At 43.3% G+C, this 19,146-nt stretch overlaps 1 protein-coding gene across 1 annotated transcript; it reads right to left on the bottom strand.

Annotated features, from left to right (window-relative positions):
* Nucleotides 1–568: 568 nt before the first annotated feature.
* Nucleotides 569–3,726, bottom strand: LOC146548261 (uncharacterized). Its single transcript, XM_085266316.1, has 7 exons — nucleotides 3,244–3,726; nucleotides 3,051–3,122; nucleotides 2,833–2,951; nucleotides 2,689–2,749; nucleotides 2,504–2,598; nucleotides 1,525–2,068; nucleotides 569–1,332 (listed from the first exon to the last, which is right to left on the bottom strand). The coding sequence occupies exons 1-7, from the start codon at nucleotides 3,277–3,279 to the stop codon at nucleotides 889–891; spliced, it is 1,371 nt and encodes a 456-aa protein (XP_085122442.1). The 5' UTR covers nucleotides 3,280–3,726; the 3' UTR covers nucleotides 569–888.
* Between the last annotated feature and the right edge of the window lie 15,420 nt (nucleotides 3,727–19,146).

Genomic DNA, 19,146 nt, shown 5'->3' with positions numbered 1-19,146 from the left:
CCTTCAGAATAAACAATGACAATGAAAGACTGCAGTGTTTTATATGAAGTAGACTAGTGTGTCCCCCTGATCTGATCTGCATGTGATGCAAGTATGTGTCATTTTGTCAACAGAGTTACATCTTGACAGAGGAATGTTAGGTTTTGACAGCAGAGTTTCAGTTTGGCACAGATGTGAATGGTATATTTTGATGTGTCATGTTTACTTGTGTTTAGAGTTTTGGCACAATGAGCGACGTTTTGCAAAATGTGTTCAAGCAACGGGCAAAAACTGTAACATGTTTTTCACCAAAGATTTCAGCAATTATAAAAATTCAACTCAAGCTATTCAGCTATTAGCATTCACACTGCATTTTCTACAGGAAGTACATTTTATATACCAGTTTCAGTTCAAAGTGCATTAAAAATAATAAATAATTATTAAAAATAATACCATCAATATGTTACTGCACTACACTTACTGGACTTGTGGAAGTATTTTGAGAACCATAAGAGATTCTTACAAATGTTTGAAAGAAAAAAAAATCTTTAACATAGCTGGAGACTCGTGTAGAAATATGAATGAGTTTATAAAGTTTCTGTCATGGTGTGCTGTGACAGGCAGGTAGTAGGACCCAAACACAGGACTCTTACGTGGAATGAAACTTGAATCGGCAGCTTTTATTGCTGGAAACTCAGGTGGACTCAAGAAACTACAAACTAAGAAACAAGAACTAGGAAAACAAATCAGGAACTATGAACAAGAATCAAGTAAAGAACACGGAGGAGAAAAAACACCCAGCCCACTGAAAACTAAAGAAACCCCCAAAAACATGAAGAACAATCATTAAGGAACATATTTACATATTTAGAGTTACTGCAACACCAACACTGGGTCACAGCTTCAGTGTCAGTCGGTGACTTTTGGTCTGCAACAGCAGCAGAACAGACTTCTCAGTCTTTTGAAGAAGCCCTTTTTCTTCTTCTTGATCTGACGGTCTTCGGACTTCATGCTGGCTTCAGGTTCTGGAAAAGGTTCCTCAAAGGGAACATCAGGAACCGGCCCAATTTCAGAACAAGATCCGTTGATCATATGATCTTCACCTTCAACACAGGATTTGGACTCGCCATAGGGTTCCTCACAGGGAGCGTCGGGCTCTGCAACACTTTCTGACAGAGCTCCTTCGATCGTAAGGTCTCGAGTACTCAGACTGGATGCCCTTTCAGAAAGAAGTTCCTCACAGGGAACGTCGGGCTCTGCAACACTTTCTGACAGAGCTCCTTCGATCGTAAGGTCTCGAGTACTCAGACTGGATGCCCTTTCAGAAAGAAGTTCCTCACAGGGAACGTCGGGCTCTGCAACACTTTCTGACAGAGCTCCTTCGATCGTAAGGTCTCGAGTACTCAGACTGGATGCCCTTTCAGAAAGAAGTTCCTCACAGGGAACATCGGGCTCTGCAACACTTTCTGACAGAGCTCCTTCGATCGTAAGGTCTCGAGTACTCAGACTGGATGCCCTTTCAGAAAGAAGTTCCTCACAGGGAACGTCGGGCTCTGCAACACTTTCTGACAGAGCTTCTTCGGCTGGTGGAACATTTGCCACTGAAAGGCCGTCAGAGGAGCGCTCACCATTTGTGCTCTTCACATCAGGACTTGAAGGGGGCTCAAAGATTTCACATATCCGGATCCTTGCTACATCAGCAATGGTCTTCAGCAACAGGGGTGCAAAGTTTGCAACTTGGATAGACAGAATTTCTTCAGGAAATTTCTGTCTAATCTCCGTCAGGATGCTGTCGACCAGATCGTCTCGGATAGAGCGGGTGAAGACGGCCTGTGTTTCCATCGCCGTGAGGCTCTTGGAGACACGATCTAAAGTGGCCTTGGTGACACTGGTGGAGAGGATACTTAGACTCTGGGAGGCCATGTTTAGGAGGGGACGAGGAGGAAGCTCCCAGAAGCCCTGGAGAACGCGGGGAACTACCTCGACCACTACCTCCTGCGCGGTGAGCAGTTTGCTGTTAGGCTGTTCCTGCTGCTTCTTTTTCAGGATTTCAACGTAATCCTTCACCGCGCTGAGGAGTTTAGGTGCTCTGTAGAAAAACATGATAAGAGTTATCTGTTAAACATATTCAAAGCATCATTTAAATATTGAAACACTGTAGCTGGACTGTTAACCCTGTAACCACCTTTGTATCATACATGAGTTTCTGAGACCTCGATCTCATCAACATGATCAATACTTGCTATAATTTCTAAATGTTGTGGACAAAACTCTTTTTTAGTCTAAAGTTAACATTGTCGTTAACACAAAGTTGCCAAAAACACCCAGTGTATCAAATGTGATACAAAAAATAAATACACAATAAAAGTAAATCATACACAACATGACATAGCAAAGAACTCATGTGTGGCTTTTGTTTAAAGGGTTGATAAACATCTCAGTTCCAAAGAATCTGAATTTTCTGGCTGTTTTTTGATGGGTTGGGTCTTACAGGGTTAATAACTGTATGTTACATGTGACTCACTGAAATTTAGGAGGTACGGCCTCTGGGAACTGAAGAAGCAACCTGGCTTCAAATTCAACGTCCCTCATTTTATTGCTGACGTTCACCGCCCACACCTGAAACAGAAAACACATTTACAGTGCGCTTATGTGTAAAGGTTATGTGCACGTAATGAAAAAAAAGTCTTGTGGGTTTTCTCGTCTTACCAGCCTTAGAAGAGGTTTGGCTTCCTCTTCGTCAAAATCCTCTAACTCAAACTCCCACAGCCTTCAAAAGAAAGCAAAGCAGAGGTTTTCTCTCAGCACTTACACGTCATCACAAACAGACTTTCAGGTGTGACAGTAACTCACTGCTCTCTGAGCGTCTCCCTGCTCTTCTCCACCAAAAGATCTCTCAGATCTTCAGCAGTGAGGTTCGGTGGAATTAGATCTTCCTGCTGAAGTCTGAGAAACTCCGTCATTATCGCAACCTAAAAGTAAAGGAGACATTTAATCACCACCACTCTCAGGTCCTCAGAAATGACCTGATATTTTCTGTCAGCTTTGGTTTGCATGAATCTGGGTCTAACCTGAGCCTTGTAGCCCGGAAGATACCAGCAGATCTTTACAGCTGTTTCATAAATCGGTGTGTTGAACAACACCTGTCAAAGAAATAGCAATTTAGTCATTGTTACTTAAAATGATTCTCAGTTTGTCAACTTTTAAAACGACATCAAATTCTTCAAATTACTGAAATGCAGTAAAAGCAAAAGCGTCACATACCCTGATAGGCTTATAGATTCCTTGACTCTTTTCCATTTAAACGTGTTCAAATCAAAGTCAGGAAGAAAAACGTCAACTGCTCTCCAACGATGGCGTACGGGGGATCTGGACCTGAAAATGCTCTCAGCTCGGTGGTCTCGCACAGATGAGCTCTTTTGACAGTCTGATGTTTATTTATGAATGCAGAATTTCTTGAGCAGTCACCATGGAAACTTGATGCAGCTTCATGTTGTTAAATTAAAAGTAAACACTGTGTATTTTGCACTACACTCCACTAAACTTATCATATAAGTAAATAAAGTGTGGGTTAGGTCCCTCCTGTGGAAAGAGCCACACAAACCGATGGATCAGAAAAGACAAAGTCAGCTACAGCATGCCTTTTCATATTATGTGCCTGCTTATCTCCATTTCTTTACAGTAGATGGGAACTTTTGCAGTAAAGCAATGGCTTACAAACAGTGGACTGTGGACTAATGCAGACATCTGAAGCCTGACAGCAGCTGGTATATGCACAGCTTTGGACAAACTGGCCCTTTAAACAGCCCAGAGGAAGAAGAGACCTCTGCGTTATCAGTGCAGCCTAAAGCACAATAATAATAATACTATTAATATGATTTTTAGAGCAATAATGCCCCCAAATACTGAAGTCATTAATTACACATCCGTCATGCTTCACAGGAGGTCAGGAGTGACCGATGAACGTGATGCTACATTAGTGTCTGTCCTATGAGTTCAGCAGGAGGAGGTGAACCCACAGCTGGGACCAGTTCTCTAGTGGGTCCAGTATCATACTTGTGTTCATCCTGGTCTGAACCTGGTCAGAAGAACTGACTTCACTTTTGAAAATTCAATACTTATAAAAGGTAACCCCAAACAGTCTACAACGGCTGTTTTCTGTCCACCGAAGCAAATTTGATTGACGAGGTTTTTGTACCTTCACTTCTCCAAAAAGCAAATAAAGAGATTAAACAAAGATTTACTGAACGACCGTCAGAATTCCCAGAGCTAACGTAGATCGCTTTATGCTCTTGAGTCAGGAGGGATAAGAAAAGTGACTGCAAACATTGTGGAACGATTCATAGCGTTTGATTGCTTGTGTGAATGTATTAAACAGGAAACCAGGAGCTGCAGAAACCCAGTAATGCTGAAGACGCATGCGTGTGCGTTTATTACAGGTTTTTCTGAATGCTTAAACCCTAACTGTGATTCTTACAGCACAATTCCTAAAACTATTGATACTTATAGCAAAACCACTCACTGAGTGTGCAAAACTAAAAGCACAAACACTGCTTTGCACTCAGTTTGCCATTTTGTAACACACACTTTGCAAACCTGTAGCTACAATCCACTGCACAGCACTCTTTTTGCAGAACTGTAAACACAACTCACTGCTTTGCACTCAATTTCCAAATGATCAACGCACTCCTAGCAAAACTATACACATTTATGGCCATTATTTACACTATTTTGTCAACTGTCTGGCACACTGCCACATGTGAAAGCTTTTTTAGATAATTAGTTCACTTTGCAATCAGCCTAAGCACTATGATACAGGTAAGCTCTGTGTGTGGAGTACAATGGAGGGAGCAGGAAGAGTGAGAGGAGGCCGAGGAAGAGGACGTGGAGGTGAAGAAGTAGGACGACAAGGACAAGGAGGAGCAAGAGGAGGACGAGGACGGGGGAGAGGACGGGTAAGAAGAGTAAGAAATAGAATTGCTGATGACATCAGAGCTACAATAGTGGACCATGTCATCAACCGTGGAGTGACCCTGAGGGAAGCTGACCAACGGTTTTTTTGGTTTTTCTCAAACTTAAGTAACTGAAACCTTTCATTGAACTACAGCAGAAACAGATTGGAAATGCCAAGTTATTCTAACACTAGTGGACTTGTTAAACAAAACATTTGTTTCACTTCTTTCTCAACATGCAGCACCATTAAGAACAGTGGACCAGCATAGTTGGTCTGCATGAGCACACTTACTGCAACAGTTGTACATGCTGAAACTGGTTGCTGGCAGCTGATGTGAAGAAATGTCTGGACACATCAAAAGTTTTCTTTTTCTTTTTTTTCCTCCCTTGGATAACATACACATGGCAAATAAAAACATGTAACTAGGGTGACGTGAAGTGTGTATCATCAGGTTTAACTAAAATATAATGAGGCTGTCCATCTGTGAAGTAATTGTTCCTTCAAAAACCACTGTGACAACAGATTTTATTTCATTCATTTGATGGTTTTCTATTCTGTATACTGGAACTTTTTAATAGCCCCCCTGTCCACACATCCTTGACATGAGACTTTCTGCAGAGTTGCACATGATGAATGCACACAAAACTTAAAGTGTTGCTGTCATATTTTTTTGGATGTGGTTTGTTGTCATAATCAAGAACGTGTCTTATTTTTTTATTTGTTTTGTTGCTGATCGGCCATTGGACTGCTGAGCCTGCAGTGAACAGCCAGTCACTGACTCTTGATGCTAGAGCAAGGACAACTGAGCTCTCTCTCTCTCTCTCTCTCTCTCTCTCTCTCCCTCTCTCTCTCTCTCTCTTACTCTCTCTCTCTCTCTCTCTCTCTCTCTCTCTCTCTCTTAAATAAATAATACGTTCGAGCTGTTTATGTTTTTGACTTGTTATGGACTCTGACTGGCAATGGGAGGGCTGGCGGACTCATATTATGGAGGTGGAGGGTAGACACATTTTGTGTGCAAGAGACCACATACTACAGTGGTGATTGACACAGACTTCAATGGACATTTAGGTGAAGGGAACAGAGGTTATGAGGTGTTGGGTAGGTGTGGTGTTTAGGAGAGAAATCTAGAAAGACAGATGTGGGGCAGATTTTCCAAGTGGAAATGGCCGTGGTGCACACATACTTCAAGAACAGGGAGGAACTTGTAGAAATATATGAAAGTGGAGGAAGCTGCACACAGGGCAACTAAATATTATGCAGAAGGTGAAATCAAAAAGACAGGAGACAAGGAGGTGTCAGGGAGAATGCAGCTATGCAGCATCAAATGGTAGTTTGAAGGATGAGTTTGGACATCAAGAAGAGGAAGTGAGTGAAGGCAGAGACATGCAGGAGTATAAACAGGCTCTGGGTAGTAGGGAAGACTTACCAGATGGCTGGGATAGTACAGCTTTATTGAGATAAACTGCCAAGAAGGGGTTTGACGTCTTCTCTGCACAGAAGAAAGGGAAAAAAGAAAAGTGATTTTGAAAGTATTTGAAGGAAGAGATTTACAAAGAAAAAGAAGTGTAGTTAGCGAAATGAAGAAAATAGACCAAGAAACTGGGAGGCTAGGCATGTAGCAGAAAGAGGTGACAAAGGAAAAGGCTCAGTGCCACGTATGTGAAGCTGGACCCCAAGGAAATGAGGGAATGAGACTTGCTAGGCAGAGAGTGAGTTTGAATGGATGTTCAAACCCAAAAAAAAAAAGATATATTCACATAACATAGATTGAAAGAAGCTGCAGGTGGCACAGCAGCTTTAATGTCTTCCAGACAGGAAGTTTTGGAAAGAAATATCATCATTTCCCAGATTTTACTATCTTAGTGTTCTGTAACAAAATCACTGTTGTGCGCATGGTGTTAGAGATGATGATGATTACAAACAAACTTAATGTGCTAGTCGTGCTTTTCTTGAGGGATTTGTCCTTCGACCAGTTTTCATGTCATTGGAATCATTTGTATTCACTGATTCTGGCACTTATTTCATCAAACCAAACTCCAAGTAAATACTTTCGGCTCTTTGGTTTTGTCAAACGAACTAATGTAAAGAATGCCTGGCTGTGCACTACACCACGCAGTGGGAATTTGTCTTCTCCAGTTAAATTCAGGATTAACTTGCTTTATAACACAGACCTCAAAAGTAACCGTTATAACCCCAAACACAAGAAAATGTGATCTACAGCACAGTGAGAACTGGCAACGCTTATCTGGAGGGGTCAGAGTGAATGAACTGGACACCTGTAGAAGCAGGATTTGATTTCCACTGATTTCCTTTCCGATCCGATACCAAGTAAAATTCAGGGTGGTATCGACGATACTGATCTGATACGATACTCTGTACAAAAACTTGTTTTTTTTACTCTATCTTTTATTTTATCTCAAATTATAGCGTCGTAATGATCACAGGACATCAGATTACTTGTTCTTATCACTTAATGATGCAGAATTATCATATAGAAATGAAAAACCTGAAGTTGTGGCTATTTGTTGCCTGCCTGCAGCATTAAAGGACTCCGTGAGAGACGTCTGTCTCGCCCTGGCAGCACCTCTCCCTCTCCTCCTCTTCAGTTCGCCTCAACATACGCTCGTCATATTCTGTGATATGATTCACTCTGAGGTGTTTGACCAGGTCAGCGGTGTTACCACAACACCTCACATTCTTGCCACATGTATGGCAAACCACGTCTCAGCTGTTCGTGGAGGTAAAATACGTCTGCACATGACTCTGTTTACGCTCAGCCATTGTTGTGAGTGTGCACGCCAAGGGGCCGGACACAATGACGGGTATCGGAGGAATCGATATTTCAGTATCGATCCGCACATCACTAGTTGAGATATGTTTTAAACTGGTCCAAAAAACAAATGCATATTTTCCCGAACCACTGTTCCTTGACTAAGGTGGATAACGTGATGAGGTCAAGGAAGGGTGTGACGGAGATTTGATTGAAAAACTTTGTCGTCCGTTAAAGTTTCACGTTGGCTTTTTCATCTTGAAAGCCCTCTCTGCTCGTGTCCAACCCGTGTGAACAATCACAGATGTGAGAAATGTAAACAAACCGTCCGCAGAACGCTGATCAGGTTATTTTAAGCGCAAGAAAACAAAAACGTTGCGCTCACCGTCGGCATCACGGACGAGGCCTGGGGGTCCGGGCCCGTCCACAAAGGTCATTGTAACACAAATCATACGATTGCTAATGAAAATGCTATAAAGCTACATCGCAGATAAGTCTCTGGAGTAACAATCAAGGCCATGTTAGTTATTTGATGAATAGTATCTGTGCCACTCATGGCGCATGACTGAGGAGGACGTTGACCTCTGCAAGTCAGGAAAGTCTGCTGCTCATTGTATAAATATGAGATGTTTTTCAAAAACCAGCCATCATCTCGGGAGGCTGACTCCAAAGTACCATCTCACTTCAAACTTGCAAAACAAGTCGAGTCGATGCGAGCGCACTGCTTGTTTCTAGTTAGTCTTTAAGGATGACAGCATTAGTCTGCTCCTTTGTATGAAATAAAGTGAGTCGAGTCCATGTGGTCTGGCACCCACCCACATTTCTCTGCTAGTGATCCATGAGGACTCCACCTTGTTGCCAGTTCTCTTGTGTGGAAGCTTCAGGAAATGACAGCTTCACTCTGACGTGTGTGAGCTGTGTGAGGTCTGTGGTTAGAAGTTTACAGTGTTTGCTCTTTGTGTCGTCTGTAATATGCTCTATGGCTTTAAAAAAATGGCCACATGTTTCTGTAGCTGAATTTGTCCATCTCTGACCTTCTGAGGCTGTATTTTCAAACAGGGACGTTCTGACTTTTCTTCACCTTGTACTTCATTCTGCAAATGTTTTATACTCTATTAGAGTTATTACATTATTCTGTTATGCTATAAAATCAACCCCCATATAAGATCGTACTTAAGAAATACATTTAAAAAACCTTCCTGTGCAAATAACCCAAGTTATCTAGAAGAAATAAAAACTGCACCGCAAACCAAACTCAGCTGTTCGACCTGTTGAGCTCGGGAAACTAACTGGTGTTTCATTTTAGTGAGTGCTTTGTTAGATTCCTTCATTTGAACCAAATGAAGTTGATTAAAGTTGATGCATTGATGTGTTTGAAGTGTTTTGTTAGTTGCGATGGATCTCCTGCTGTCTTTTTTCCTCATTATTAAAAGAGGATTTCTTTGAATTTCAAACATCCATTTCCTGTTTATCTGGTCCCGGGTCACAGGTGCAGCAGTCTAAGCAGAGAATCCCAGACCTCCCTAAACAACCACTTCCTCCAGCATATCCAGGACAATACTGAGGCATTCCCAGGCCTGCTGAGAGATATAACCTCTCTAGTGTGTCCTGGGTCTGCCCTGGAGACTCCTCCTCATGGGACAGGCCCCAAACACCTCACCCAGGATATTTTTAATTAAAACATCACAAATAAGTCGTCAGGTCTGATGGTCACATTTGTGAGATTCAACCACCATAAAGCAGAGATCACACAGGACACACTGTGTAACCCTCAGCTCAGGTGTGTTCAGGACATTTGCTTGGAAGAAGCCGTCTGTGGATAAATCCTGCTCTCCACCTCAGCTGTCAGGTTTATCCAGAGAACGGCCGTCCTGACTTCCAGCAGCCCCACAGTCCTCGTTTCTAATAAACTGGCATCACTGAAATGAACTGTCTGCCTCGCTGTTCAATAATCTGCTCTTTGCCAATTTCCCAGCAGAACCTTCCACTCATATCAGCATTTTTCTGTGATTCTCACATGAACTAAACATAAAAAGCTGAAGCCAACCTCAGAGTTCCCCGTAGTGAGGAAGAGTTTCCTCTGAGCCACAGCTGAGTTTGATGCGTCCACAAAGGAAGACTGACGGGAGGACAGACTCTGGGAGAAAGGCAGATATTAAAAGATATGAATACAAAGTACGCTGCAACAAACAGGACAGCAGATTATGAAGAGCGGTTAGACCTTCATGTGTCAGTCATTGAAATGTGATCAAAGTTACCTGTTTGACATCCTGATAGAAGAAAATCAGCTTCTTGGATCCGTTTGCAGCAAAGAATTCATGGATCAGACTGAACTGGAAGAATCAGACATTAATGACTCAAAGGTTCAACTCTGAGGAAGGATCACGTCTCTGAACTTACTCTGTCATCAGAGACGATGGCGTCTTCCACCGCCGCCTCCTCCAGGCTGCCGGCGTCGGCCAGCCTGCTCATCAGGTATTTATGTCGGGCATCCAGAGCTGCCCGCCGTTCCTCCTTCACGGCTCTCGCCTGTTTGGCTACTTCTCTCCTCGCCTCATTGGACAGCAGCATCGTCCTTTTACCAGACACCTGGAGAAACATCAGCTCAGTCTACAGACGCAGAGACCAGTGAGAGCTTGGCCCAAACATCTGCAGGTTTCTGAGGACCACGTTTGACCCTGACTGGAGGCATCGATTCTGAGTGTGACTGCCTAAACTGAGCTACTGCCCCCCCTCCACTGAGACGTTGTCCTGTGATGTGTCATGGGGGGAAGTGTTCCTCACGGTTGGACTCGTGACAAGTTCAGTCAGTTTATTCAAACTTTAAAAAGACGCATTTTCAGTCTCTGGATTTCAGCAGAAACAAATGTGAACACAGCACTTTTTGATTGAGTATAAAAGGATGAAAGAGTCAGTGATTAGTAACATTGTTGCTGACTGATGCTGTTGTAGAGCTGTCTTTGGATCCTCACCTTCCTGGAAGCCTTCCCTGGATTGCTCATATATCATTAACTTGTTTGTGTTCAGTAGAATCAGGTGTTGTGGATGCAGGTCGTAGCTGTGTGAGGCCTGTACAGTCAGCGCTGTGTGAGCGCTGTGTAACGTTAGCTTAGACTTCTTTCTGTTGTTATCATCCTTCAGGTTAATGTTGTTTTCATTATGCATCACAGGAAGTGTGGGTGGCTGTTAGCCTCACAGCTCATGGACAGTTGCTGCTGCTCTGCCTCCTTTTTGATGTTTCTGCTCTTTGTGGCTTTGTGTTACTTTGTGTCGTGTCTGAAACAAAGTGAGTCCATGTTACTAACTGTAGTCGGCTCTCTGTCTCGTGCACAGCTGACTGTTGTCTGAATGAAAGTATTTTTGTACTTTGTGTAATCTGTTGGGTCTTTGAGCCCTTTTTAAACAGCATATGAGCCATATGTATGTGTGTATATGAAAGGTTGTTTGTAATACATCAAATTGTTGCTTATTCTAGAGCTGCTGCTGTGCCTGATTGGTCTACTCGCTCGAAACTGAAGGTTGACTTGATTCTTTTGGTTTTTTACATTTTGTCAATAAACCAACTTCTTTATGATTTGAACGGCGTCTCTGACGTGTCACAGGCCTGTCAGCTTTCTTGGTGATTGGTATAGATTTGAGCTTCATGCTCTGGCTGTTGTTGGGTTTTCCTCTTTCATATTAAAGCTTTTGTCCTACATTTGGCTCTAAAGTCTAATTCTAATCCCAGCACTGTGTCTGGGTGTGTGATGCTTGTTTTCCTGCTCTTTCTCATGAAACAGTCACAACATTCTCAGTCCAACTTTCACTCTTTGCTGCGTTTGCTGCAGCTGCAGTGAACATGGTGCCGTTTGCCTTTAAGAAAGTTGTGCACAAAGGCTTTTTCTCTAGCAGACAGCTGTGTGGCTAAAAGTCAGATCATTTTTTACCACCTCAGTCACACTGGACTGAAACAAGAGTGAAACTAGGAAGAATCAGAGTTTGTCCAGTGACTGCACTGATTTTCTTCATATTCACAAACTGATTCTAAGTAGTTGCATCAGCCAGCTAATCACCCGGACACTGAGCGTCCAACACGCTCCCTGAAGGGAAACGATTACATCCTCCAAACAATCACAATCTGTCTCTGAACGACTGGAATTATTCTCTGATTTGTCAATAACTGGAGTTTATCAATGCAGACACGTTGCCAACATGATGAAGTCAGTCTGAGTCGCATCTCTTTGGCTAACTTAACTCAAGTGGTTGCCGACTATTCTGGTTCTATTCCCATATAACAGCAGGGTTGCTGAGCACCTCTGTCACTCTGCACTTATGTTCCCAGTTCTCTTTTGTGGAGGAATTTTCCAGGAATTCCTGGGACCAGCTTTCCATGAGAGACCCGATCAGGAGCGACTGTCCTGGACACTCCCAGCATCACAGGGACTCACAAACCCGTCTACCACAGTGAGAAGACTGATGGTCACAGGCCCACATGTAGCTTTAGATCACACGTGTGCACTTCCTGTGGTCACTGCTGTAACTCTAGACTCACCGAGGGGCCAGTGGTTGGTGAGGCAGCAGCAGCTGAAGTCATGTGACTAATGGCTCTCAGCTTCTGTCCTCCTATTCGCCGGTGTCCTTCACCTGTCACACCTGGTCAAGAAAGAGTGAGAATGTTCAGAGCTTTAATGGAAAAGAATATTATTACATATAAAAGGCCTCTAACAAGTATTGCAGTGTTAATCAGGATGAAGTCCATCATGAACACTTCAGAGTGCTTCAGACAGTCGGTGTTTCATCCACAGAGCCTCCAGTCTGCATATCAAAGGATCCTGAGGAATGACAGTGAACCCGAGTTCCCCTCATTACATTCATGTGTGTGACTGTGAGGAAAAGGTGATTGTATGAACGTGTGTGAGCGAGTGAATGAGGCTTGTATCAGAGTGGAGATAATGTCAGCGGCACAAGCTGGACGCTGCAGGTGTCACATGTGAATCTGTGCATCAGTGTCTGCACCTTTGTGGAGGTGAAGCTCAGGAGGTTTGGATTTGTTCAAAGCTCTGTCTGCTCCATCTTTCTTTCCCTCAGGCCTCTCCAGATCAGGAAGGAGGTCCTGTTCTCCTTCTCCCTCCTGGATTTCTGGATCCAGGGAAGGATCAAAGTCTCTCAGCCCAGCATCAGAGCTTCTGGCTGGGGGAGGACTGGAAGTTTCAGCTGGAGGCTGAGAGCCTGGATCTGCCATCTGAGTCACAATTCAAATATTCTCAGTAATCTCAAAAAGCAACAGAAAGGTGCCATTTTCATGAGCAGTGGGTTATCCAGCAGTTTGATTCATGTCAGCAGCATTTAGTTTGTAACTGCTGACTCACCTCTGGCTGTGTCCTGCTCTCAGGGTCACAGTGGACACTGTACCTTTGACCGAAGCTGCAAAGACAGTCAGCAGGGGTCTGGATGCATTCAGCACCACGTCCTTGTCGGGCAGACACCTTCAGTGACAGGACAGACAGTCCAAAGTAAGGAGACGTGGGACACAGTGAAGACACAGAAACAGAAACCAGAACTATAATCACAAAACAAACTCAGAAACATAAAGAGTGAATCAGCTGATTCAGTGTTTGTGACAAAAACATGGATCCTGGTTAATAACTTTTATTTGTTTGTTTCTGTATTATTTTGTGTATCGTTCTTATGAGCTGTTGTTTTGTCAGTGAAATATTATTTCATTGTTTTAAGCTTTTTGTTGACTTTGAAGTGCTTAAGTTGATATTTTTGAACATTTAATTTGTTCGATTATTGTCGAGTCGATAAAACTGTCAAACGCACAGCTGCTTCCAGCACGGCCGGAGGAGAGGTGGCCGAGCAGACGCACAACACACACAGCTCACAGGTTTGCATTTCTAGATATTGCAGATGTTGCAGAAATTGAGAGTAAAGAACTCAGAGATCCAGCGCTGTCTCCTGCCCCTTATTTATACACCACAACACAACGACAGGCGTAACTCACACAAACGGGTAACATGAGGCTCAGATGCTTTGGACGTGTTCACATATACTGGACACAGAATGATGAAGATGGAGCTGCAGGAAGGAGGAAAAGAGGAAAAACACAGAAAAGATTCACAGATGTGGTGAAAAAGGACACGGCAGCTTCTGTTTGTTCGTTTGGTTTTTCTTTATTTGGTAAAGATTCAGAAATAAAGAGAAGATCACATGTTTGAATATTATATTAACGTTCTGTAATTACAACAAGTTGTAAAATCTTTCCAGAGTGAGACAGAGACTGTGCAGAGACTGTAGAAGGACAGAGCAGCAGCAGAGCAGTCCAGATACACTGATGATCCTCTGTCAGATCCAGAGGGACACACAGGGCTGATGCTGGACTCTACATTGTGTCTGACAGTGGAGCTGTTCTCAGAGCAGTTCACTCTGCAGCACTGACAGTCATCTGCACTTCATTCCTCTGTCAGTCACTGCTGGATGAAGCTCTCCTCTCCACCTCCCAGTAACATGGCCCAGTCAGAGCGTCTCTACACACAAGCTGCTGCTGCTTCAACCTCTCTGGATCATCAGGACACAGCTGCTCCTCTCTCAGCACACACACCGTCCTGTTTATTGCCACAACCTCCACCTGCAGAGAGAAGGAGGAAGAGCAGAGGAGATAAACGAGTGTTTCCAGAGACTCTTCATCAGCTGTCAGTCAGTGATGCAGCACATCCAGTATAAAGAGCAGCAGGGACGTCAGTGCTGGGACTGTACTAGGACTCATTGTTGCTTCACTTTTTCTAATCTTTGGATTTTTATTGAAGTTGCTGAAAATGTTTTTCCCTCCTAGTTTGAGTTTGGACTTTCATTCATTAGAAGAACCTTGGTGTGTCCACTCTGAGCTCTGTAGGAACCCCAACAACAAGCCCAACAATCCAGATGGACGGTTCCAGCTGTTAACTGGAGGAATTCCATCCAAACATCTGCTCTCACTAAATTCTTCCTCACCTACAGACTGTGTTCTTCACTGCTTTAAACTTGGAAATCAATGCAGTCATTGGTCTGCGTGCTGCTTTGTTCAGAGAGCTGATTGGCTGTTGACAGTGTTTGATCAGAGCGTGTCAGCCGTTACTATGGTGACCATAAGGGTGAGAAACAGGAAGTGTTTGTGTCCAATCCTGAAGCCTGTCACCGTTCTCCTCTCACAGCTTCACTGAGAAGCTGCAGCTTTACAGGAAACACTGGATCTTTGTTTCATACTGACTGTGTTTAGTACAATACTGCTGACAGCACCACCCACTCACTCCATCACTCTACTGACCTCAGAGTCTCCAGTCTGTAGTCTGGACTCTTCTTAAGATCAGACAGCTGCTTCACATCTGGATCCTTCAGGTTGTTAAAGTCCAGGTCCAGCTCTCTCAGATGGGAGGGGTTGGACTTCAGTGCTGCTGCCAGATAATCACAGCTGATCTTTGACAAACCACAGCTGTCCAATCTGTATAAAGAATGAAAGATGTAAGTTTATTAGACAAAGTGCTTGAAATCATTCAGTGTTTCATCATCTGTTCAGAGCTGAAGAAGGTTCAGAATGTAGAAGTTTAGAAAATGGAAACTCCAAACAGCTGAAGCCAACAGGAAGCAGCTTCAAACAGGAAACTGTGCAGAGTTTCAGACTATATGTCCTGATGCAGCCAGTTGGATTTTGGAGATTTGAATCTCTGTTCTGTGACTAAGTCCTTGAATCATTTCTTCCAGTTGGTCCAACAAGACAGACTAAGTATTGGACATGTGTTGTGGCTCCATCAGGGGAGCTTCTAAATGTGATGTGATGGCCCCTCTGGGTCTGTCAGGTCACAGCACTGAAGAGAGCTCAAACTGGGCACACAGCTGTTCCAGTCTGGACCAAAGACTCTATACTGGGACTGAGGGACTGCTTTGACTGCACCCACTGGGACTTTTTAAAGGCTCATGTTCTCACTTAGATCATCGATTTCTACTGACATTTCTTTCTGGGAGAAATGGGGATTACTTTGCAAACAGGAAGTATTTTCCGCAATAAGCAGCCCTGGATTAGTAAATCACTCCAACATGTTCTCAGGCAGAAGAAGCTGTCTTGTTATGAGGGAGAGAAGAAAAAGATTGAGGCACAGAAACCTGTTGAAAGAGAGATAAAGCAGCTAAAATCAGGTGTAAAAGTAAAGCAGAGGATGAGCTGAATAAAGGACACTCAAGGCTGGCTTGGAAAGGAATGAAGTCCATGGTGGGGATGCAGAACAAGGAGCAAAGATGAATGTGATGCTGAATCAGCAGAAGACTTGGACTCATTTGATTCCAGCTTTGATATCATTGATTTCAATGAAGAGCTTTGTGATTGTAGCAAAGGGCTGGTAGCTCTGAGAGTCCCACTGATGAGCTGTTTGTGTGGAAATCTCTTAGTGGGACCAAAGAGAGAAAAAGCCCTGGTCCTGATGCTGTGGGAGGGAAATGATTGAAGTGTGCTGTGAGGAACTGACTGGGAGATTTTCACACATTTTCCAGTCCTCCTTGGAACAACAGGAAGTTCCCAGCATATGGAAACAAAGGTTAAGTGTCCTATGGCACTCAGTGATGATGGTGCTGTGGCCCCACCACCTCCACCTCTTTGTAAAGGAACTAACTGTAATCTGAAGCTTCAAATGGAACTAAGACTTCCTCCACTAGGTGGCAGTGTCTGATGAGAAAGTGTTAGTGGAGCTGGCCTGGAGTCAGAAACAGGAAGATGCAGGATTTGGGCTGAAATGGGCAAAAGTGGTTAGCACTAGTGCCTTAGAGCAAGAAGGTTGTAGGTTGAAGCTTGTTGGTCAGCTGGGCCTTTCTGTGGAGGTTGGATGTTCTCCCACAGTCCAATGAAATGCTGCTTAGGTTCATTGGTGCTTCTACATTGGCTGTAGGTGTGGATGTGAGGGAGTGCTTCTCTGTCGCTCTCTGTTGGCCCTGTGATGGACTGCTCACCTGTGCAGGTGGACCACGCCTCTTGCCCTATGACAGCTAGGGCACAGGCTGCAGCCCTGTGAGCCTAAGCTGAATAAACAGTTAGCAAAAATGATCCATAGATGGCCTGAAATCCCCCAGTTAGCAGTTTGGTAGATAGCTATGACATGCTAATCCCATCCAGCAGCTGTATTCTACCTGTAAGCTGATCCCTGCTGAGCCAAAGCACTTTTTCATATACAAATTACAACCTTTAATAGAAACCTATTGGTCAGCATCTTATTAGCCTGCTGTTAGCTTCATTCCACAGAAAACTGAGAGAAACTAACAGAGTTGATAAAGAATAAAGAGAAATGTGCTGATTTAAAGCCTTTGAAGTGCTTCAGATGATCTCTGTCCACTTCTGTCCACTCATTCATTCATGTAAGCTTTCTAATGCAGCTTTGATCTTCACAGTCTGCTTGATGAAACTCATTCTAACCCTGAATGTCAGAGTGTTCCTCCTTCTCTTTCCCATCATTCATGCTGGCAGTGGAGGAGATTTGGATGTTGGACTGTGTTTTGGATGATGTGTGTATGTTTGTGTTGGACTGCTGTCTGTAAAGCAAACGCACATTTTGCTTTGGATTTCAGTGTCAGACAGACTTTAAGGTGCAATGAAGAGTTTGAGAGTTTCACAGTGAATTTTCCAGTGGAGGATTTTACTTCTTCTTTGAAGGTTTGAAATGTGAACATTGTTCTGCTGCAGTCAATGGACTAAACCAGAGAAGAAGAAAACAGACTTTACCATGAAGATCCTCAGTGTGGATCAGTATAATATCAGCCTGATGTCTGCAGTTTAGTGTCAGCACAACTTTCACATCATATTCATCTCAGCACAACTAAAACATGCTGACTGACCTCAGAGTTTCAAGTTTACATCCTGGACTCTCCAGGAAACCACACAGATGCTTCACTCCTGGATCCTTCAGGTTGTAGTTGGAGCTCAGGTCCAGCTGTCTCAGATGGGAGGGGTTGGACTTCAGTGCTGCTGCCAGATAATCACAGCTGATCTCTGACAAATCACAGCTCCACAATCTGTATAAAGAATGAAAGATGTAAGTTTATTAGACAAAGTGCTTGAAATCATTCAGTGTTTCATCATCTGTTCAGAGCTGAAGAAGGTTCAGAATGTAGAAGTTTAGAAAATGGAAACTCCAAACAGCTGAAGCCAACAGGAAGCAGCTTCAAACAAACACAACAAGAGAAAAAACTCTGAATGTTTCACATTAAAGTCGTACATTTCTCATAAAAACAGGACAAAGACTTGAAAAAGTCGTGTTTTTCCTTCCAGGAACCACATGGCTTCACTTTTAAAGGTGAAGTGTGACAGAAATGGACATATTTGAAGTCCAACACCTTTTTCCAGTCACATTATTAAAGCAGACAAACTACAAGCTCATTTTCATTCCAACAAGTCATCTTCTGACCTGGACTAACAACACTGGTCTCTATGTGCAGCTGGCTGTGAGACCAGTGCTCAGGGAGCGTCTACAAAGTGCAACACTGAAAGAACATCACACACTCATTTGCTTGCAGCACTTTCACACAAACATCTACTGTCATTATTGTCACCAAACTCTGTGGATCCTTTATTGCAAATTCAAATGGGATCAAATGGTCAGACAAAAGAGGGTTATGAGGAAATATGATGAAATGTTGTGTATTAGCAGCAACTTATTGAATCTTTTTCCTCAGAAACCAAACAAAATGATTGACAAACATCTTTTTACAAACTCAGTGTTGGACTTGGATCAGCAGGATAAGCTGATGTTTAAAGGCATTTGAGTCTCGCTGTATGAGAGTCCAGTTCTTACTCAATATTTATGGATGATGTTCTTTCAGTGTTGCACTTTGTAGACGCTCCCTGAGCCTCACAGCCAGCTGCACATGGACCAGCTGACATTACCCAGCATTAGAGGCGGCTGTAAAAAATTCATGTTCCCATTTAAATGGTTTTAATTTGAATAAAACGATGTTGATTCATTCAATCCTGAATCGATGTTTAATATAAATGTATTTTGCCAGAATCTCAGGTTAAAGCTCACAAACTATTTTAACAAGCAGCAAACAGCTAAAACAGTAAATGAGAGCAGCTAAACACACAAAGATGGAAACAGAGCGTGGATCGTTCACTCGACGGCACGTACACGGACACGCCGTCGGGGCTGAAAGTGGACAGCTCACAGATCCTGAAGCTGCAGGTTTCATCTGTCTCCAACCAAAACTGAGTGAAGCAGCAGCAAAAGAAGATCCAAACTCTGCTTCACGTTTGATCAATATGCTCATGAATTCTCTCTGACTTTGGCTGTTCCTGCCTGCACAGCTCTCTCTCTCTCAGTGTACTCCAAGAACAGCTTCAAACATCTGTTTCTGCATCATTCACTGTTTATTAGCCACCAGTCTGCTGTTGTGTTCAGTGCTGTCGGCCTCTGACAGTAAAGCCTCATTTCTGCTGTTCCATGGAAACTTT

Source organism: Mchenga conophoros, linkage group LG23, assembly GCF_057382185.1.
Source record: "Mchenga conophoros isolate Kocher_MC1m ecotype Shallow Benthic linkage group LG23, M_conophoros_male_GT1.1, whole genome shotgun sequence".
Taxonomy (NCBI): Eukaryota; Metazoa; Chordata; class Actinopteri; order Cichliformes; family Cichlidae; genus Mchenga; species Mchenga conophoros.
Note: the sequence above shows the minus strand (reverse complement) of the source record. Positions and strands in the feature narration are given on the sequence as shown.